The following is a 23,557-nucleotide window of genomic DNA, read 5'->3' as shown; positions in this document are numbered from 1 at the left end:
CCTCTCTATCCCTCTCTCTGCCCGTGTGTGTGTGTGTGTGTGTGTGTCATCCCTCAGCCAGCTAATATCCTGTTGGATGAACACGGCCACGTTCGTATCTCCGACCTCGGCCTGGCCTGCGATTTCTCCAAGAAGAAACCCCACGCCAGCGTGTGAGTATCTGAGTTTAAGGCGGGGTAAGCGATTCTGGAGATGGATTGTTGATATTTGAACTCAACAGCCAAACAAATACACCCCTCCCTTTGGTGCTCCTTCAGAAGCCCTGCCAACGCAACGGCACCAACAACTGGGCAATATGGCGGAATCCACAGCGTCTGCCGCCCGAGGGTAAAACAAACGTTATGATGTGAAACATCAAATGATATATAATAATAATAATAATATAATAAAAGCCAGCAAACACAACTCTCCTGCTGCTATAGCTAACATCACAACAGCAGCACGTCTTGGCAAACTAGAAAGTCAGCCGAGTGTCGGTGGGCAAGTCATTTAACGTCACCTGACGCACAAATCACAAACATTAGCAAACGGGGACAAAACAATGACCTACTGGTTCTGTGAAGCATAGCAACACTGATGTAACCCCACCTGTCGAGCCGGAACAGAGCGACCTCTGCATCCGTCTTCAGCTCTCGGAGGTCTCTCCGCCGTCGCCTCATCATAAACGTCTTTTTTTAATTTTTTGCTAGTCTGACCTTCTCCTCTTTGGCTGTTTCCCGGCCATCTCTTCTCCTTGACAGCGCGATTACACGTCAGCAAGTGACAGATTTACCGCCCCTCGTCCTGTGCACGAACACCAACGCCGCCTGTTGCCGATTGGCTGGAATAGTGTTGTGTGTTTTGTTTATTTCCCGTTTACAGAGCCGGAGCGGCGTACAAACACCGGGGTGTTTTCAGCGGGCACACAGAACGGACGGCTAGCGGCCCGCGAGGAGATATTCGCTGAATTTGACAAAAAGTGTATTTGGATTAGAATCGCGTGCCCCACCTTTAAACCTCATTCTCACAGGGTTTATTTCTCTAGGGGGAGGTGGGGTGATTTAAATATTATTTATGCTGGTCACTGATTTTAATCCCGTTTCACCCCAGTAATTATTACAGCCGTATTACTGTTTTTCGGGAACTTGCCGGTCCTTTCGTAATTTCGGCCTAGACCTGAGAGACTACTGGTTTACTGTTACCGAGTTTGAAGAAGTAGAAAAGGATTTAGCTAACCGATCACTCATTAACATCAGTCAACTCGTCATCAATGGAAAAGGTGAGATTTTAAGAGCTCGAGCTCGTCCGATGTGCTGCTGTAATGTCATTACCTCGGTACTGCTGAGCTGATACCAATAACTGCAGATTATCCACATTCAGGCGGAAACGTATGTGGTTTGCATTTGTCTGTGGTAATAATTAATAATTACAGCTGATTCCTTGAATATCAATCAATTCAGAATGTTTCTCAAACTTTACTTTGGAGGGATGTAATGCAAACACATATAATGATACTAAAAGCATCCTGGGAGACGATTGGTAAGAAGTGCACACTTTTTTATCAATACATTTGCTTCTAATATCCATTCTGTGACAGTTTTCCACACAATAATGTCATGAATATTATTGTTTTAAATTCCCTGTTTATTTCTAAATATGTAGCTATGCTGTTAAGCCCGGTAATAAATGAGATGTTTGTTGATGTGAACTTTAATACGTTTTTATGTGACTTTGTGTTGCTGTTTGTTTCTGTGGTTGTTTTTTCGTTTTCTTTGGCTTTTGTCTCTTAATTAAAAAGAGGGGGGGGGAAGAAGAAATATCCGAATAATAATTAAATTACAGCTAAATGATAATCTGCAAATAATACTAATATTAAGAATAACACTAAAATATTAGGAATCAGTGAGTGCTGGTGATGAAGGTCACGTGGTTTTCCTGCAGCATCACTGTGTCTCACCGAAGCAGCGCCTGTATTTTGCCTTCTGGAGCAACACGTGTTATCGGTTAGTCCTGTTATTACGAGGGATGAGGGGAAATATTTTATTACCAACCTTCTCCACTAATATGAATCCTGTCCAAACGGAGCTTTACTGTGCGGCTCTGTACTTGCTGTTCCTCTCGAGCTGTAAAAAGTAACGAGTGTGTGTTTGACATGAAGCTGTGGTGTGTTTGTCGCAGGGGCACTCATGGTTACATGGCTCCGGAAGTTCTTCAGAAGGGGACGGCGTACGACAGCAGCGCCGACTGGTTCTCCTTAGGCTGCATGCTCTTCAAACTCCTCCGAGGGTAACTACTCCAGCTTTTCTCTGCCTCTCATCCTTTTCTTCTGCTTTCCTGCCACCGTGTCCTGACTTCCTGTCTGCTTTCAGACCTCTTCTGCCGCTCCGAGTAAACCTCTTTGAATCTGCTCTCCGCATCTCTCGCCCGCTCGCCGTCTGTTTGGTGTGTGTTTGATGTTGTTTGTGTGCAAGCCTCTGTGTGTGTGTGTGTTTGTTTGATCTGGAGTGTGTAAATGCCAGAGGTCCGGGCCCAGTAGGGCAGAAATCAGGTAAAAGGGGGAAGAAGAGTGTGTGTGTGTGTGTGTGTGTGTGTGTGTGTGTGTGTGATGGTTTCTAGGTCTGAGCGAGCAGAAAAAGAGAGACGTGTGTGACGTGTCTTTCCATTGATGTTTGGATCAGTGTGTTTGAACACTTTAAAGAGGAAGAGTGTGTTGGTCTCTGGTGAAAGGTTGGCTGCTGGAGAGATGGATGGACATGTTTTTAACAAGTTTTGTTCAAAAGTAAAAACATTTTTAGTCCCATGAATTCTTTTGTAAACAATATTGGTTTTAGCTCGCACTCTGGCTGTTATAAACATTTTGCAGAATTTGAGAATCGGGATTATTCCAGCTCGAGCTGGCAGTGAATCAAGAAATTGTTTCTCTTGTCTTTTCTAAGGGAAAATGCTTACTCACTTTCTTCCTGAGAGTGAAATAAGAAGATGGATATCAGTCTCACGTCTGTGTGTTTAGCAGGGAGCTGGAGTCAGGACAGGGTTAGCTTAGCATAAAGACTTTAAGCAGGGGGAAACAGCTAGCCTGGCTCAGTCCAAAGTTCAACACTACACCTCCCAAAGCGGTCTTGTGTATTTTAAAGACAGTTGTGTGGTGGAACTATTTCTTGGAGAACGACAGTGTATCCATCCACTTCAGGTTACCAGTTGTTCAACAAGAAATAGGGTTACACACACAATCCAACGTGCTAATCAGTGAGCTTTGGAAGTGTTGGTTTACTTGATCTTTAATTTACTTTACGACAGTATATGTTGTTATAAAATTGCATATATTGTGGCTGAAGGTTGGTATCCGTGTTGTCCACTGAAGGTGAGGTCTGCTGACTGTGGAGTTACAGTCACGTGAGCTCAGCGCTCCTCTCCTCAGCGGACGTCATACTGGCCCGTTGGAGCTTCGGCGCATCTTTAGAGTCACTGTTGTCCTTCTGGGAAATCAGCCTTCATCCAGAGAGCTCGACGTGCCGCTGCAGAATAAATTCAGGCTTTAAAACCTTCCCTGTACTGTTTCACCGCCATCTTTGCGTTCAGGCTTTTTGCTTTATTGCTTAAATTTGGACTTCTCCTGAACTTAGCTCTCTGGATGCAATCATCCATAAATTTCAGACTGGATTTATTGATTAACATCCTTTCCGGGCTTCAGCAGTAGATTTTGATGTAATTTGGCTCCGACTGAACAATTAGACTCATTGAAGATGTAGTTTGGAAGCTGCTACTCTCCCATCAAGGCTGCCAGTTGTCATTTGATCACTTTCACTAAATGTAGCACGGCGCTCTTTGTGTCTTGGATAGAGATGCTGTTGTGTCAGATATGTTTGCTTGTTATATGAGCCTCCGAAGCAGCGCTCACTCGAGGGCTGCCTGCTGTTTTACTGGATCAGAATGTGTTTGTCTGTGAAAATCTCTCCAGCATGGATTCTTCAGCTCCTTTAGAAATGTCCAATTTAGCTGCTCGGCTGCTTCCTCAGCATTCAGACGAACAATTCGATCCCAAACTGCTTCTCTCCAGCTCTTCATCCTTAATTGAAGTTGAAGTAGTGGCAGTGGCAACAAGGACCATCAGACTTTAATCAGAGTCTTTTATCAGTTAAAAATAATTCAAACTAAGCATTAGCGGCATCCGTACCCATGTGTTGATATTTAAATGCAATATATGAGGAGACCACAATAAAAGAGGACCTCTCTGCAGCGTAGAATAATAATTAAATCAAGTCAGTCTTTACGTCTCTTAATATACAGACTAGGCATGATTTCAGTGCCCGTAATATATTTTGTTTTGTTGTTATGTACTGTATTTGGAGGCCCAACATTGAATAAAGGATCCTGATAAAGCTTTTTAAAAAACTGTGTGCGTGTTTTAAGTGTGAATGTGCACACAAACACATTAACTCACTTTTTAACACTAAAATGTTAAAGTTACTAAAAGCACATATTATGGACATCAGGCAAGAACATTTCTGTATTTTTGCACGGGCCTTTTCCTCGCAGCTAATAAATATGCTGTCATGCCAAAATCCTAATGCCAATAAAAAAAATACATAACAAAAATTCAACTAAAATTTTAGTTGATTTTGGTTACAAATTCATTCAGGTTAAGGCATTAAAATTCTCAAGTCAACAAGTGTTTGTTCCCTCTTAAAATATCGCAGACCATCTGTACATAATAATAAAATGAACTTTGTTTATACAGCACCTTTTCGAAGCAACAGCGTGACTAAAGAACAAAGCTGTTAGCACGCGTGGTTCCTGCATGACGCCCGTCAGTGTTTGTGCTTTTGTGGTGTTTCAAAAAAAAACTACTTTCCACCTGATACCCAGAATGAGAAAATATTAGTAAGAAACGAGAATAAATATACTGAGAAATGTCTGATGTTTGATTCAAACTATATCTGCAGCCTCCGCGTCTGTTTTTATCAATTGTGTTGCATAGCGACAGACTTTTCCTAGACAGTAAGCCCCGTTCGTGAGGTGACGGCTAACGTTAACGAGAGCAGAGCTCCACCCGGACACAGCCGATGAACGAGTTTGTAGATACCTGCTGTTCAGCCCTCTTCGTTAGTTATTAATGATCGATTGCTTTTACCTTTGCTCCCTGTCCCGTGTCCTCCAATAATAAGACTTCTACTTTGGAAGATGTATCTGGAAGTTTTTTTGTGGTAGGTTAATGTGATATGGAAGGCATATTGTGTTTAGGTATTGTATTTAAGTGGGCTTTCTTTTTTTTTTTAACGCACACCTTCCATTTTAAAGATAAGAGTGTAATTGTTGACTGAGAGTCCGGCTAACCAACGTGGCGCGCAGCTCCGTATGTTTGCTAGCAACAAATCAGACTGAAGCTAGTTGAGGCGCTCACTTGAGCACTTAACATACACCAACGCTGCCGTGGCGTAACTCTGGGGAGCTTACACTGAGTTACCATTAAACTCGATGTCATTCCACAGTTTTCCTCCAATACTGAATGTGAACGCTCTCCAAGTCAGCCGTTGAACATGCAGGTGGCTAATTAGAGTGAGTGAGATCTGGGTCGTTTCAAATGACCATTTCTTAATGAAAAGATGAGTCAGCTGTTGGTAGCACATTCCCATCGAAGTATGTTGCTGGTTAGGTTTGAAACCCGCCACAGGGTGTCCGGTAAGAGACGGGCAAAGATGGTTGAAATATATATAATAACAACTCAGTTATTAGTAGAAAGTTGAAAAGTTTACTTAGTTGGGTGCTTTCAGTATGTGTGTGTGTGGTTTTTCTATAAAACAGAAAATACAGAGTAAAAATAAATATACATAATATTAACAGTGACTGTTTAACAAAAATACACAATGTATATTTAGCAAAATACAAAATTAAAAGGATTAATAGTTGCAAGAAAACAAATTAGGTATGTCGTGCACGTTAAGTTAAACAATGAAACAGCTTAATCTGTTCTATACAGCGGTGCTTGGTCTGCACATGCGCATTAAGGTGTTTACAACTTAGAATCTCTCGAAAACGAGCGCTTAGACAAGTAAACCGCACCGAAATATACAAACACAACATCAGTGTAAGCAAGTATGAATAAAGGAAACATGTATACAGCGTAGCATCGTGCTAAAGACAATAATCTCTTCTCATTAGCCACAGTGACGCACTTTATAAAAGCAAATAGAAAACCATAACACACAAGCGATCCTACAAAGATCACATATAACGCACTTACTTTCAACAGACGCACAACACCCGAACGATGAATAAAACTATATAAGATATGAAACAGAAAAGTTCAGCGTCAGCGCTCCGCTGGACTCGCTTTCAGCTTTGCGCTGAGCGCTATGGGCGGGACGATCGCCTGCACGTCGATCCGTGAACGCTGATCGGCTGCTGTGCTGGATGCTGCGTGTCGATCGTTCGATCCCGGCAAACAGAGAGAGAGATTTACATCAGAAGGCATGTTATTCTGATGAATGTAACGGCCTTTTTAACACTTAATTTATAGCGTTGTAATATTTACGAGCACACTGCTTCAGTTTTAACTAAGAGTGTTAAAGCATGGGGAGTTTTGACAGGTGTGATTGTGTCTGATTTTATTCTTGTTTCTCTCCTTATCGTCCAGCGCTCATCCCTTCTCTTTGTGCCCTCCCTCACCCCCTCCTCCCTCCCTCCCTCCCTCCCTCCCTTTTTTCCCCAATTAGCTCCAGTCAGAGTGTCAGTATCTGTCTCTCTCTCTCCCCTCTCCTGTTCAGGCACAGTCCCTTCAGACAGCACAAGACCAAAGACAAACATGAGATCGACCGCATGACGCTCACCATGGTAAGACACATCTACACGCCGCATGTTTCCTAGAAGTCAGTGGTGGTGCACATGAATGGCGGATGCACATATTACAGAGAGTCTCTGTGTAAACACGATGGAAAGCACATATGAGTCTTTACTTAACCCTGAACATAAGGGTTCAGCCCGTGTTTACCTTTTACAGTAATACCAAATGCACACAGATGTAAATATCCTCGTGCGTGAACAGACAGTGGAAGATACCTGACGCACGCTAGTTTGAAGAATTAGATCTTCCCGTATGAGACACGTTCTAGTTTCTAAATGAGTGGATAGCGTTCTTCCTGCACTTTCCCTGAAAGAGATTCTTTGTTTCTGAGTCGTCTTGTAGTCTCTGTGCCTGCTGCCGTCCAGCACTCGCTGCGTGTTTACTTTGCTGTGTCATGGGAAGACGCGGGAGATGAGGCATATGACAGAAAACCAGCTTAGATAAACTGAACTAGCAGCCAAGCTAGGACCCCCCCTCCCCGGGTCAAATGGATTTATAGCCACATCCAGCACAGGTTTACTCGGGGGGTCGGGGATCTGTGGTTCAGGCAGGTTTAAAGAAAAATAAGGAAGCTTAAAAATGCATTACAGCTTCATCTGTTTTGAATCTGTGTATTTTTAATTAAGTTTAAAGTTCCCCTCCTCTCAAAAAATGGGTTTTTCTTCTTGTTCCGTCACTGCGATGTTCGAGCGTCGCTGTGCAGAATGATGACTGTGCAGAGTTTGTTTTCACATTCATCCGCTGAAGGAGGAAGGTTTCTCTGATCACCTTAAATCTCAGTCTAACACCTGGACGTACCTGCCGGAGAGGTGTGATGTGGAAACTCGAAGCCTCCAGGTCACAAACACAGAGAATGGACTCTTCAGTAAAGTAGGAGACATCTTGTGTCCAGCTGTTAAACCTTTGAAATGAAAATATTTGCTTATTCGTAGATTGAGGGAGATGTAATTTTGAGAGTTTTTTACAAGGTAATTGAACTTTTTTTTGTGGAAAAACCAAATCAGACACAAATTGTTATTCAGAGCAGAGTAGTTGTTTTTTTTAAACATGTCTGCAGCGGATCTTTAACTTACAGCACGTCCAGTACGAATCACGAGTCATCTTTAACAACGTTCATTAACCGCAGCTGAGTAAATTTGCCATCCACAGTCGTCACTGTAGCCGGTGAAATCAGCAGCTTCCGGTTTAAACTTTAACTTGCTGCAGCTTTTTAAGACTGTGTTAATTATGTTGGTTCAAATTGGAATCGCAGCTCTTGCAGTTTGTGATTCGGTGGCTGTTCACAGCAGACGGTTTGGGCAACACTTTGCCAGTTAAACGCTGTTTGTTTACGACCTGTCTGATCGCGTGAAACGAATGTTTCAAAGAGAACGGACCAAACGCGAGTCATGTTACTGTGCTATACGACACGTTTCACTCTGAACCAAAAAAAGCACTGAGGTTCGATACCCAGCCCTGATTGGATGTTAGATATTTAGAGCTGCAATGATTAGTCGATGAATTGATTAGTCGATCCACAGAAAATTAATCCGCAGCTATTTTGATAATCGAATCATTGTTCTTGTCATTTTCTACATTTGCTGGTCCCAACTTCTCAACTGGGAAGACTTGATGCTTTACTTTGTCAGACATGATAGTGAACTGAATACCTCACAACGCTTATATCTTTGTACTTCTCATGAGCATCGCCATGTTTTCAGAGAACGGGGCTCACTGGATAAGTAACCTCAGTTTGTAGATGCTCGGTGCTACGGACACCTTTCGGTTTGAACCAAAAAAAAGGCGTCGAGGTTCAACACCCGGCTTTAATTAGAAGATATTACAGCAGTCCTGACCAAACATCTGAGGCACAGTAGTGAGTAGAAAGCACGTAGTGTATTTAGCGTGTCATTGTCTTAGAGGAATATACTGTTGAGCCTTTTGATGTCGTGGGTCAGATTCAGCAAACACTGGGGATGAATGGTGTCCATTGAGCCCACCCAGTGACACATCTGCTCTCACCCACCTTTTTTTTTTTTACTCTTCACATCCAAGCCAGAGTTCTGCAAAGGCGACATGTTGTGTTTGAGCGCAGGCGAGTTTACAATGACAAACTGCAGTCGTAATTTTCAGCACAGCTTTGCTCCTCTTCGCTCTGCTCGCCAGCAGCAGCAGCAGTTATCTATCACAGTGGAACACGTCCAAATCTCTGTCTCCGTTTGTGTGTTTTGTCAGGACATGAAGCAATCGAGAAGGGTAGCTGCTCCCTCCCACACACACACACACACACACACACACACACACACACACACACAGGCGCTGTTTGTCTGAGCAGGACCTTTAAACAGAGAAAGTATGATCTTTCATATCACAATAAATCCAGATTAGGATTTTAATCCTGCCACTTAATCTGGTTCATCCCCTTAATCCTCGTCTGCGGGTGTGTATGTGTGTGTGTGTGAGAGAGGGAGATGGGGGGGGAGAAAGGCTGCGATTCAGCCCCGACCAGGCTAAAAATACTGCTCTATATGTCTTTGTGTTTATTAAACATGATGAATGGTCTCATTACATAAACACGATAGAAGCAGACAGCAGTGAAAAGGATGAGAAGTGAGCAGCCAAGACAGGAAGAGATGGATAGGAGGAGGGATGGAACAGATCCCAATAGATTGTGCACTCTGAAACATCTCCACGGAGCAGCTGACAGAACGTGAAGCCCGTCAGCGGAAAAATAAAAGGGACGGAGGCCGACTTGTACTGTAGCAAAGGTTTTCAAGCTGTGAGGTGAAATGCTTGCAGTACTCTTTATATTTTCCACTCACTATGTTTATTGTTATGCAGCAATATACCAAGGCAAATTCCTTGTATGTGAAAACCTACTTGGCGGTAAACCTGATCCTGAAAGGGACAGGTGCGTGCAGGTGTTTTTAAAAAAAACAACAGGAAGTTAGTTATTGTAGTTCCGCTGCTGATTTGGCAGCTTGTCAACATGGCCGGCGGCAGCAGTGGCTGCGACGCTCGGCTCACGGAGGTGATTAAGGTACTTTTAAAACCCTGATTGAAGGCAGTTCGCATTAAAAATGGTATGTCTCGTGACTCCGTCCAATCTGAACACGCAGACATGATGCACGTATTTTTAGATTCAGCGTGATTTACACTTTCCGAGGATCGTGAATCCCGAGTCCGTCGTGAATAAACGTCCATAAATTCACTTAGAAATCAAATAAAAGACGCTCCTCCTGACTGCAGAACCTGCCTGAGAATCATCATGTTTTTAAGTTTCCTTCAGTCTCACAGTGATCCAGAGACCGCCGTCTGTCCGTCCACGGGTCCACTGCAGACAGGAGCTGCTGACTGCTGGTTCGGCTGCTTTTAATGGGGACAGTTTGACTGAATGTGAACAAATACAGGCTAAAAGAAAACGGGGCTAACTAGCTGCCTCTATGGCAACATTAGACCTCGTGTTTACCTCAATGCAAGGCCCCCAGATTATTATTAAATAGTTTGTTTGTTTGACATTACTAAGTCTCAGAATGTCCCTGGAACACCGCCACGCTCTTCCATCCATACATATACAGCTGCCCTGTGTTGAAAACCTGCGGTCTTGTCTCAATTTAGTCTGGGTGTGTCAGACTTCCTTGAAAACTACAGTAATAGGTGCAAATGATGTCAGTCTGTTTTCAAACACCCCATTCTCATTCCCCCCCCGTTTCTTCCCTCCCTCCCTCCCCCCTTTTCTCCGGCAGAATGTGGAGCTACCAGACTCTTTCACCGCAGAGCTCAAAGATCTGCTGGAGGGCTGCTGCAGAGAGATGTATCCAAGAGGCTCGGCTGTCAGGGCCGAGGGTACGACACACACACACACACACACACACACACACACAAGTTCACATTAACGTCCGTCCCATATCGGCGTTTATGCCCACAGGCGTGCGAATGAATTCATCAGTCGGACGTATTTTGCTAGATGTGCTCATTAAGGCTGGAAACACTGGGTGGTGTAGTTTGCGGCCCATCGAAGACGGACACCAAGTGATCCGATAGAAGAGTTCATAACTAATTTCATCAGCGCTGTCATTTCGCATCAGTTTCCGACTAACCCGGAGTGATGGATCACTGTCTGCACTGGGTGTTTGGCTAAATAGCAGGATTCTGAGTGTTTGTCAGAGGGCCGTAATGTGGCGAACACTGCCACCTAGTGTACAAATGTTAACACATGAGTGAAAAACCTCCCTTTACCCTTCTCTTTCCATCTTTCCCTGTCACACACACATGCAGAGCCCCAGAGGTGAAGGAACACCAGTTTTTCAAAGGCATTGACTGGCAGCAGGTGTACCTCCAGAAGGTGAGTGAGCATCTGTTTCTCTGTGAATCGTCTTTTGTTCTTTGTGCCTCAGGGTTTTTCAGGTTTCTTTATCGAACCTGTGAGCTTGTCGTTTTGGTCGATCCATGTCTGACTCCAGTGGATGTCCTTTTTTTTTCTATTTTTATTTTACGTGATTGATCGGATGATAATGGCCGGTCAACATGGCCCACCTCTGATGTGATGGAAATGTAAAGAGAGAATTTAAGTCTCAGTATTGGTGACAGATTCGTATTTCATGATCCACTAATAAAACGAAGATTTACAAATGTGTGTGTGTGTGGTGAAGTTTCCAAAATGAAAGCCACATGACACTGGAATAATGTACAAATACTTCACTGAATATTGACTTAAATGGTGGCAAGCTATGTTTTTAATATTCCACATGAACGCCACACGCTAAAGTTACCCGACCCACACGTGTTCGACGATCCGTGCACGCACACATTTAACAATCTGTAAATAAATGCTTAGCTACTTCACAGATATTAGTATACGTTTATATGCGCAGGAATATATGTTAATATATATATTATGTTATATATGTTAAAATACTGATTTATTCAACTTGGGTTATATTTATTTGTAAATAGTTTTGCATTTGTTCAGATTGGTTGGTATTTGTTTGATTGGACGATGTATTTACGAACACATTTGTAAATCAGACATGACAGACATGATGCAGCAGAAGTCATCTATGCAAAACTGCACACTGTTGTTGTTATTTTAAGTACTTATTGATCTAAATAAGTTTTTCTCTGTGCTTTTTGGACCTTTTGTCAATTTAAACTTCGACGAAAGTCTTATTTATGCTTGAATGTTGAAATTTAAAGGGCCAGACCAGTGTTTTTACAAACCTTTTATCTACAAATCCGAATGAACGAATGAGAACTGAGAAATAATTTGTTCGCATTAAATCAAACACAACCCACGCAACCTAATATTAAACTGCACTGTAGGTGACGGGTGACTTCAGAGTTGTTGCGTGTGGTAAAATTACTCAGTTGCATCTTTAAAAAAGGCAGCAAACAGCTTCACCTTTAGCCACAGTTCTTCCATCAGTTGTGTCACGTCTAAAATACTTTCCTCACGTTACTTCTCACATGGTTCGGTGTGGTAATCATCCCTTCTTGCTAGTTTCACAGCTTTGTGTGTTAATGAAGAGAACAAACACCAGTCTGGTTCGCTGACGGCAACAGAAGCGCCATAGATCACAGTGACACTGCATTTTATGAACGCGCCCCACTGGAGTACCAGGCGCAGCCTGTTGCTCTTATATAAAGTGAATTGAGAATTTAATGTTTATCTGTTTCCCACGTTACAAATAGTAGATGCAAGTTCAAATCCAAAGTGACAGCCCCAATATAATGTTTGCTGAACATTTACAGAGACGTTCTGTGCAGGTTTAGATATTCAGATGTGTTTTTCCTGTTGGCAGCCTTTGGTTTCCCTTCATTTCTGTACAGTATGATAATCTATTTACACATTCTGGAAACTTAATATCATTTTTCTAATAGTCACAATGCTGGGTTCATACTTAATACTTTAATGATGATCTGCAAGTTTTTGATTTATAGTTCAGCGTCTGTCGCTGTGACACGGCACAGGTATCGTATGTGATCGGACCGTATCACGCTTTAGTTATATTCCCCACGATTCCCCGTTCTGTGATTCGTGCTCTTATTTAACTGGAGTTGCATCCGGGTAAAAACGCTGTCGGCTCGTTTGTCTCATTACTGAATGTAAGATCAGGCCCCGGCTGTGATCGGGAGCGGTGACTGTGTTTAGATTAGATTTAGACTTTCTGTCCCAGAGGGAGATTCCACAGCCGGTACAGCGCAGAAACGTACAGATGGGAACAATATGTAAAATAAAACATAGATTCATGCCCCTGCCAGTATCCCAGCTCACTGGCTGCCTGAAGCGAGCTCTTCTCATGTTTCTCTGTCTTTAACAGAAGGTTTGTAAATGTTTCCGCAGGATGTGTGAGTCAAAAGCAGCAGATAACTGAGCCTTTCTTCACCCCGCTTAATGTTGTCTTCACTCCCAACAATCTCTACCGCCATCAGAAACAAGCCGGCCAGTCACCGTTCTTGCGGTCTCCACGTGGTATCTCTGTAGCTCGCAGCCCTGACGCGTAGTTACATTTCTGAAGAGTTGCACGTTAGCTACGGCAGCTAATAAACCATCAACGCACAGCTATGAATCCCCCTTTTAAAAGTTACATTACATCATTTTTTTTTTTTTAGATGATCTGCTTCGTCACATAATGATAATGGAATTAATGCTGACTTGATGTTCACTGTGGTGAATCACAAGTTTCATGAGTCTACAAATGTATTTGTTGTACCATACAGAAATCTAACTTTAGGAAAAAAACACGTTTACAGATCTGAAACACGGCGAGCTGTGATGTGAAGTGTGTATCATTTGTAATAAATGAATAAAAAGGCAAGAAACCACTAAAGTGCTTTTTATTAAAGACTAAATATCGTTTATTGGCAGTTTTGGTAAAAACCTTGTGGTCTCCATCTGCAGCAGATCAGGTCAAGTCATGGCTCTGTGTTGAAAGCAACACTGGATGGAGCTGCACTAGTCATTAGTCCAGTACAGTTACAGTTGCTATGGTTACCCCATCACTTCAGGGGAAGCACTGCTATGGGACCGTTGCCTTGTTGTTTTGCTCACACTTGTTTCTCTTTCTGCCATTTCTTCCTTTACTGTTCCTCCCTGAAACCCACCTCTCTGTTCCCTCCCCCCGCCTGTAGTACTCTCCCCCGTTAATTCCTCCCAGGGGAGAGGTGAACGCTGCAGATGCTTTCGACATAGGCTCTTTTGATGAGGAGGACACCAAGGGCATCAAGGTAAAGCTTACACACCTGTACGCTACATTTATTACCCACTCCCTTACACCGCAGAAGCTCTCTGCACAGGAAGTATCCATCGCCGTAAACACGTGTCCTGTGTCCAGCTGAAACAGTCACCGCGCAGCAGAGGGGCGGAAACTCACCGCCGCAATGTCCCGATAACCTACATATGTTATATTTCAGTGTTTAGAAATAAAGCAACTCGCTGGAAACCAGTAAAATAACTGTTTAGAGGCAATTTGTATGCAGCACTCATCCTCTGATTTCCAAAACTTTTTTTACTTCTGTACATCGATTGACGTCTGTCGGCTCTAGCTAGCTAACATGACGCATCGAATTCCAGTGAGGAGCAGCAGCTAGTAGTAGCATTAACGCTAACGCAGACTACACAAAGTTAGAAATGAGCTGTGAGTTCAAACCATCAGCGGGCCGCCTGGAAGTCCTCGTCACAGCAGCAACGTTAGCCTTGAAAAAGGGAGCGTTAGCTTATATGAAATTCCTGCTGTTTTCCTGCACAAGTTGAGAGCGCAGACGCCCCCTCGTTCTGGATATTATGTATGACTTCCTAACATCAAAATATTAGCAACAATTATGACAGAAGACAGAAGATTAATTGGCAGTTATTTTGATAATTGAGGAATCATTTTAGTGATCCTTTAAGCCAAAACACCAGACATTCGTTGGCTCCAGCTGCTGCTTCTTTGTCATATATGATAATAAACTGAATTCATTTGGGTTAGTTGGACAAAACAAGCAATTTCAATACGTAACATTTGCGTCTTGGATAATATTTTATAGGTATTTTTCACTTTTTTCAGGCTTTTGTTTTTAGAAAAAAAACAATCGATAAATCAAGAAAATAATATGCAGATTAATTGATGACAATAATAGGTTTTGCACATATAACACATCTGGCATACGTGTAGTGAATGGTATATTTCAAGGCTGCAACTGAAGATTAGACGACTGCAGTGTAAACAGGCACGACTTCACTCGTGGGAAACTTTCACACAGGATTTAATAAATATTATTCATCAGCCTTTCAGACACACTTCTGTCTGTGAAAAATGAATACTGTAATAATGTGATTTTCCATCCAAACCTTCAGTGTGCGCCTGTATCAGCTGTCCCACACTGACACTCTAAATGCAAACTGATCAGCAAAGCGTTGATCAGAGTCTGGTAAACTGTTGCAGTAGTCATTAAGCAGCCATAAACACACAGTGGCATTTCTTCTTTACCAGTCTTAAACACTACATTTTTAGTAAAGGTCCAAGAAATGTCAGATTCGGGCATCTTTTAAGAGTCGATATGTACAAAAAGACTTGTTTATCTTTCACTTGGACACCTGACAGCAGCACTTGGTGAGATCTTAAATGATGGGAAGTCACCAGATGTTGCTACAGAGAACAGGAAACCAAATATAGGAAGAGTTTTGGGAAATTCGCTCATTTGCTTTCTTCACTAAAGTTAAGATATCAAATCTCTGTGTGTTAACTATTGAGCTAGAGTCAGGCGTTTGTTAGCTTAGCATAAATACTTAAAGTAAAGGGAAACAGCTAGCTTTCAAAAATGACCCTGTACCTGAATTCGTTAGCCAATTCAGAGGAGTTCTTAAAGGTTAAATGTCCTGCACCTTTTCTCTCCCTGTCTGTTTGTCCTGTAGTTGCTGGACAGTGACCAGGAGCTGTACAAGAACTTTCCTCTGGTCATATCAGAGCGCTGGCAGCAGGAAGTGGCAGAGACGGTCTACGAGGCGGTCAACTCGGACACCGACAAGAACGAGGCTCGCAAGAGGGCTAAGAACAAGCAGCTCGGCCACGAGGAGGGTAATGATGATAGCGAGGAAAAATGATCATGACAGGCGACAAACACAAAAATCCGTGCAGAATGCGGCGGCAGATATTCTAACCATGTGTGTCCGTGTGCAGACTACGCCTTCGGAAAGGACTGTATAATGCACGGCTACATGTTGAAGCTGGGGAACCCGTTCCTGACCCAGTGGCAGCGCAGATACTTCTATCTTTTCCCCAACCGTGTGGAGTGGAGGGGAGAGGGCGAGTCACGGGTGAGTTTACCTCACAGCGCACACATTTCATCACTTTCCACTCCGCGTTCATGTCCGTGTGTGTCATCTCCACGTCTGTCCGTCCCGAAGAGACGGACGTGTCTGCTGTTCATCATGTTTGTCAGTGCATGAACGTTGTCTGTCTGTCTGTCTGTCTGTCTGTCCTGACTCCACACTGAAGGACAAGTGGCTAAAACATTTTAAAAAGCAGAGAGATGAGGTGAGTGTTAACACCGGGACCAGGTCTCTGCTGTGTCCTCAGCGTCCCTGCTGTCTCTGTCCAGAAGGTGTTTAGAGCTGTAGTCCACCTCCCTGCTTCAGACTCAGTAGCGTGCTTCAGTCTTTTCACCCCCCTCAAACTGCTGCTGTTAGATGAACAACAGGAAGAGCCACCCCGAGAGGCGTTCAGGTGCAGGAACTCGGCTTTAGGGGCAGTTACTCGGCGTCATGTGTTCAAAAGCAAGTCAGTGGAAGTCTTTTAACTTTAAAGCTGCGTTAAAACTTTGAACCCCGACTGACATAAAAACCACTGCGCTTCTTTTCAAAGTCATAACTCCATCAAAGACAAACATCCGTAAATCGGCTTCTCAAAAAGATGCTCTTTTTAACTTCAGATCTGGCCTCATAATCATCATGTTTACAGGTTTTCTTCAGCATCAACAGTAAACCGGTGGTTACGCAGTTATTATCCCATAAGCCTGTCAAGGGAGTGAAAACCTTGCCTTGGTTCAAAGGGTTAATAGTGTTTTTTAACACCAAGAGCTTTAGTGAGACCTTTCAGTGCACAGCTCATGCTTTCCAAAGCTTGCCCGGTGCCGTCATATTACTTTTTATTGTTCCAGGATTTCACAAAAGTCACAACTGAGACTGTTGCTTTCAAGTCTTAAGTCAAGTGTTTATAGTGAGCGTCTCAGCGGTAAAGTCTCAGCTCTGCAGTTTCGTGGATTGGAAGTCAACTTCGGGGCAATAATCAGCTCAGCCTTGGTGCACTTCACCTCTGCTCGTTTTTGATTTGTCAACTTTGTTCACAGCAAAACCTGCTGACGATGGAGCAGATTGTGACGGTGGAAGAAACGCAGATCAAAGACAAGAAGTGTATCCTGCTGCGCATCAAAGGAGGGAAGCAGTTTGTGCTGCAGTGTGAGGTAGGACCACCATTCCACGCTTTTTTTATTTTTTTATTTATTTTTTTGAATCTTGTCGACGAGATAAAGACAAAAAGGGCTGATCCCTTTATTATTGTTTTTCTGTCTGCAGAGCGATCCGGAGTTCGTGCAGTGGAAGAAAGAGCTGACCGAAGCGTTCACAGAAGCCCAGAAGCTGCTGCGTCGGGCCCCCAAAGTCATCGGGAAAGGCCGGGCTGGAGTGGTGGAGCTCTCCAAACCTCCCCTCACACACCGCAATAGCAATGGCCTGTGAATACACACACACACACATACATATATATATACACACACACACACACACACACACACACACACACACACACACACACTGACTGCATCCCCCCCCCCCATCAGTCACAGGACATTTGCCCTGACACCCTCCCACCGCCCACGACGCCTTGCAGTGTGTGTACGGACCATGCCCACCAGCCTCTTACCCCCACCCACACACACACACACACACACACACACACACTCAATATGACGACCAATCATAAGCGTGATATAGTTTTTGTCTGCCATGGGACGTTGCCAGTTGCCAGAAACATTCAGGAGGACTCAGCATGTGAAGAACCTCTGCATGAATGTGACGAGGACGGACGCCCGGTCCTCTCTTGTCCTCCCTGTCTTTCTCTTTTTCTCTGTCTTCCCCTGTCCCCCCCTCCTCCTGTACCCCCGCCACCTCGCCCTGTTTGAATCAGGTGAATCTGAAGGGGTCCTCTCTTTTGGATCTCTGTGAACCAGCACCCACGGGGGCCTGACAGAATCCTCCACAAGCCCTCGCAGAGCTAAAGATCCAACCAGCCTTACTGTTGGCCAGCTGAGAGGCATCTCTCGCTCGCTCTCGGAGGCGATGCAGAGGAGACCAGGCTTTAGCGAGGAATGCATTTCTGCGAGAGGAAAAACACAAAACAAAGAAGGCTGCTCGACTGGTTCTCCTCCCTCCCTCCCTCCTCCCTCCCTCCCTCCTCCAACCACTCCTCCCTCCGTTACTGAAGTGCGTAAAGTGCCAACATCAATATTTACTTGAGTCACCTGAGCACCCAGGAGGACCCGCTTGGTGGCAGATATCGCCCCCGGATACACAAAGGCGGAGGGCGTTTGCGGGGTGGGGTTAGTTGATCATTCCAATGCAGAAAACAGGAAGTACAAGGACCGCAGACTCTTTCAGATTGGCTCTTGTACAGCCAGTTACCATAGAGACTGAGATTCCATTGGCTGACAAACAGCAGCCGGTGCTATGGGAACCATGAAGACTGGTATACCTGGGGATCGGTAACCACGGACAACGGTGTAACTGTTGTGTATGAAGGCTACACTTGCAGCAGATGGCAGAGGAGGGTGAGGAAGTGACTCTGAGTGTATATAAGCAACCCTTCTGTGCATCTCCAGTGTTTTAGTCCAACGTGTTTGCATTATCGGGGAATTCTCTATCTGCCTGTTCGTGAATCTGTCCTGGCTTTTGGGGGGGGAGGGAAGAAGAAGAGGAGGGGGAGGGTGGGTGGACAGGCAGGAGTCTGACAGCTTTCAGTCACTCGCAGCGCTGCATTACCTCACTTTGACTGTGTCCGTTTGAATACGTGGAGGCGAGAGCCTCCTTAAGGGCCAAATGTCGCTCTGTGTGTGTTCTTATGTTTGTGTAAGACAGACGTGTAGAAAGACGCGCGTCATCGTCTCGCAGCTTTTGGAAACGAGCAAGTTCATCGTCCCCGCTCGCACACATTCATCCTCGTCGGTTTACGGTTTCAGTCAGTCGGCTGTGAGTGTGGACGGTGCGAGTGCGGGGAGGGGAAGGAAGACGACGAGCTGAAGCTAATTAAAGGAAAAATCCACCCTCAAATACACCAAACAGAAGCTGTCATGGATGCGTTTTTATAGATCATCTCTGACGTTCGAGGTATTTCAGAGTTTTTTTGTTATGAAGGGTTGAAATGTTTCAGTTTTTTCTGCCTCATCTTCACGTAGTTCTGTACTGGTTGAGTTGGCCTGCATTTTCCAGAATGCCCTTGGACAGCCTGTTGCAGGTAGTAAGAGCAGTGGGGGGAAAATAGCAAAGAACACAAATGATAAAGGAGTTTTTCCTGGAAAAAACAAGTAAGTTGCTGCTCTTATTCGAAATGCAGCATCACGCAGAGCAAGCGAGCAGTGAAGTCAAATAAAGCTGAAACCTGCAGCTTCATAGCACAAATATTTCATAAAACCGCAAAGTCTGAACATCAGCAATTTCAGAATCACTTTGTCTGGTATGTAAAAATATTGTCACCGCCATCTTAGTGTTTAAATAACATCCATCAGTTCAGGCCGACACACGTGTCGCTCAGCTGCCAGGACTGTGGGAGCGTGTCGGACTAAAAATATTGGAACTTCTGTATTACAGCTGTTAGAATTCGAACCCTTCGTGCTTTTAATAAAGTTGAACAATTTAATTTGTTAGCATGCAAAAAAGCACAGCTCCCATGAAGTGTTACCACCGTGCAAGTGTACGCTTCTGTAACGGCCACGATCTCTCCCAGCGTCACGTCTCCGCCGCCCAGAGCTCGCCGCTCGGCCGGCCTCGGTCTGCGCAGCCGGCGGCGTTTAGCGCACATCCTGCGCTTAATCAAAGGTCAGTAAAACAGAACTATTGAACCAGATTACAATCCCCGTCTACACATGTGGCGAGGACTGCGCGCCATGCTTTCGAGTAAGGTTATGTTCCGAGGCTAGATTTTTAGTCATTTGTGTTATTAATGCGATTTTAAATAATCTGATGCTGCGTTCGTGACATCTCAGATTTATCGTAATTACCAAATTTCAGACCTCTAAACAGCGCCAACACCCGAATCGTAATTTGCGACAGAGAAACTCAGATTTTAGTTGACGTCGCAGTGAAGCGGCAGTTTGTCTTCTGTAACGTGGCGCGTGTCAGAGCGAGAGATTTGATTGGACTACTCGAAAGTGGGCGTGGCCTCCACTCACCTCCCCCCCACCCACCTGTGTTGCTGGATCCGGAGGACGGAGGAAAAACAAATAAATGAAACCCCAGTCACGCTCTTTGGAAATGTAAACCAAGCTTTTGCTGACTGAAATCACACACACACACACTTCGTGCTCTGCTAGCTGCCCGCCAGCTAACGGCGGGGTGGGTTCATGTGATGGTTAGCTAGCGCCCCAAATCACACCTGATTGGATAAATTAATGTAAACGCCCCCCAGTTCATCAAAAATATGTTACAGGATGAGAAAAAAGACATTTTGATGTAAAAGGATTTTTGAAATAAACAGTATAACAAGAGATAACCGAACAATTAGCACAGGGACGCTGTCTTTACGGCTCCGATACGTCTACTGTGACACGTGGAAGTACCTAAAGCCACACAGGGCGGGGCCCGGCTGCAGTCCGTCAGTCAGGCTGATTAAAACAGAGCGTAATTAACATGGTGCTACGTTATCAGTCCACAGTATTTTTATCCCGCACAGCCGATGCACACAGGATCAAAAGAAGTTATTATAAACGTGGCGGCTGACGAACGTTCACACGACCAACACTCACGCGGCTCTGCCGTCCTTCCCGCGTGATTCCGAGCCTGAGTGCGAGGTTTCGCTCCGGCTCATCCCGGCAGATTTTGGCGGCTCTGGACAGAAGCTCCTGCTCTTTGACTCTAAAACAACGCGTAGCCGCTCTCACCGTGACGGCGGTATGCTGGCGTGATGTCACACAGCGATGAGAACAACATGCATCGGCAGTGTCTGTTTATTCAAAGTGTTTCAGGGTGGAGTTTTCCTCAAAGTCACTCTCTTTTTCCTAAACGTGGCACAGTTCAGGTGAGGTGAAACGTTTTTCCGGGGGCTTTTTACGGTTTGCGGCGGCGGCGCGAAACTCGTCGAAGTTTGTACTTGTTTAACCGAAGGGCAGAAACGCACCCGGTCGTGGTGTTAAAGAACACGCGGCAGAGGAGCCGGAGGAACCGATTTATTGTTGGATGCATTCATTAATTTCAGGGTTTTATTTCTCATGCAGTACAGTGTCTCGTCTGTGACGTCCATGCGTTTCCAGAGCTGTGATGTGACCTACAGTAGGAGAAGGGTTGATCGGGGTGCGTTGTGATTATTTTCTTTGTTTGTAGCCTTTACCAGTCAGGGGGAGATATTATCGTCTTATAGAGAAATGTTGTCACCTCTCGAGGTGTCTTTTATTTTTGTAAACCAAAATGGTTTTTATTGTTTTCATTGAAATTTATGTTGTTGCACCTTTTTAGCCCAATGTGTTACTTAATAGTTGTTAAATGTGCCAAATAACTGTTGCTGATTGAGTGGAACCAATGGGAAGCCTCCTTTTTCCTGAACTCGTGACCCTTCTCACCGCGGACTCGGCAGCAGCCAGAATCAAAACCCACACACACACACACACACACACACACACACACACACTCGAGTTCACACACACGAACTTTGTGGTGGAGGTTTTGGTGGAGTCTTTGAAGGGTTCAAAACTGTGACCAAACGAAGAGATGTGTGTGTGTGTGTGTGTGTGTGTGTGTGTGTGTGTGCGTGTGTGCGGCCCACCATCCAGCTCTACCTTCGACACGTAGCTAAAAGTGTTCTTTCCCTCTCTCTGTGTGTGTGTGTGTGTGTGTGTGTGTGTGTATGTCGTGTGAGTGCGTGAGCATACGTGCGCTTTTATTATCGCTTTGTATGTTTCATGCGGTGGACTTTGTATTTTTATTTCTTTGTTCACACACAGACGTCTCTGCTCGAACACACGCTCAACACAAGACAATTTAAAAAGGATGGCATATAGGAAAAAAAATTCAAAGTATATATAAATATATGTGTATATGAAATGACAAAATGCTCTAGGTTTATTTAAAAGATTTAATGTAGAAAACAAAATGAAATTGTTCGGGGAGGTCGGGGGTTTTGATGTGAGTATAATTGTTTTGTGGTGAAGACTTCAGCTCAAATCTTGCACATAAAGACTTTAGATATTGTACCTGCAAGTTCCAGATGATTATTTTTGTTTGAATACAGGACTCTTTGCTCTTTCATATTTATTGCGTGTGTGGGGAGCTCTCTCGCTCCGCCTCTCCTCCACGCGTCCGAGCCTCAGCCGAGCGCTCGCTGTAGAAGACCCTCCGGTTTACACCCATCAGACTCCATCTTTGTTTGTTTTTTGTTTTTCATATGCCACAGACAAACACAAATACTACTGGCTTTGGATTATTATCGCCATTGAGGTTATGATAATACTGATATATAATTGATAATATTATTCAATGATTATTATTAAATTTATTCTATTTCAATGATTTGTTTTGTTTTGGAGACAGGTAGGAAGTTGCGTGTTGGACTGCTTGTAAAAACAGTTCATGAATAAAAATCCTTTTTCCGTGTTGCCTGCTGTCACGTTCACTTTGTTCAAGGTTCAGCTTTATTGACATTACACACACACACACACACACACACACACAAACAAATATTTAAATTGGAATAAAACAATAAAATAGAGCAAGTATATAAAAGTAGCACTAAAGGAAGAAATAAAACTAAAATATATTTGCAAGAAAAATATAGTCATGGATCTATATTATAGTGTGTATAAGATAAAAATATGTTTCGGGGCCTTGAAGGCTCCATAATTTAACTTACAGGGGCCATTTTGCACAGTGAGTACTTACTTTTGGTAACTTAAGCACATTTCGCTGATAATACTTCAAGTAGATTTTCGAATGCAGGACTTGTACTTGTAGCACAGTATTTAAATACTGTGCTACAAGTAAATGATCTGAGTGCGACTTCCTCCTCCGCCTGCTGCTTCAGGCTGAGCAGTGATGGAGGATTTGAGCAGCTCCTCAAAGCAGCAGATCTGCACATCTGAGAAGCTGCAATCAGGAAATGTTTTTACACGAAAAACGACTTCAACCGTCAAAATAGTCGCCAATTAAATTTCTGTAAATCGACTAATCGATTCAGCTGCACTTGTATAAACTGTTGGGGAGTTTAGTCTTCTTATGTTTGGTATGAAAAAGGCTTATTTTGTAAAGTAACTAAAGCTGTCAGATAAATGTAGTGAAGTAAAAAGTCCAACGTTTCCCTCTGAGGCGGAGCGGAGGCAGAAAGTGACATGAAAAGACAAGTAAAGTACAAGTACCTCATATTTTGACTTAAGTACAGTCCTTGAGTAAATGTACTTAGTTACTTTCCGCCACTGATTCCAGATGATTTTGTCCTGCTGCTTCAACCTGAGCAGTGATGGAGGATTCGACCAGGAGCAGCAGCACCATCCAGAGGTGGTGTACAGAAACTCCACCAGCTT

The 23,557-nt window shown here is 43.9% G+C and overlaps 1 protein-coding gene across 1 annotated transcript in view; it reads left to right on the top strand.

Annotated features, from left to right (window-relative positions):
- The window catches only part of grk3 (G protein-coupled receptor kinase 3), a 65,161-nt gene extending 42,525 nt beyond the window's left edge, over positions 1-22,636 (top strand). The window contains 11 exon segments of the mRNA XM_044175045.1: positions 58-152; positions 2,158-2,265; positions 6,744-6,810; positions 10,546-10,597; positions 10,600-10,645; positions 11,078-11,144; positions 13,931-14,026; positions 15,696-15,858; positions 15,961-16,097; positions 17,129-17,242; positions 17,355-22,636. Coding sequence (XP_044030980.1) covers positions 58-152; positions 2,158-2,265; positions 6,744-6,810; positions 10,546-10,597; positions 10,600-10,645; positions 11,078-11,144; positions 13,931-14,026; positions 15,696-15,858; positions 15,961-16,097; positions 17,129-17,242; positions 17,355-17,516 — 1,107 coding nt within the window. The 3' untranslated portion in view covers positions 17,517-22,636.
- Positions 22,637-23,557: the final 921 nt, after the last annotated feature.

Source organism: Siniperca chuatsi, linkage group LG18, assembly GCF_020085105.1.
Source record: "Siniperca chuatsi isolate FFG_IHB_CAS linkage group LG18, ASM2008510v1, whole genome shotgun sequence".
NCBI lineage: Eukaryota > Metazoa > Chordata > Actinopteri > Centrarchiformes > Sinipercidae > Siniperca > Siniperca chuatsi.
This window is presented reverse-complemented; position numbering and strand designations above follow the sequence as displayed.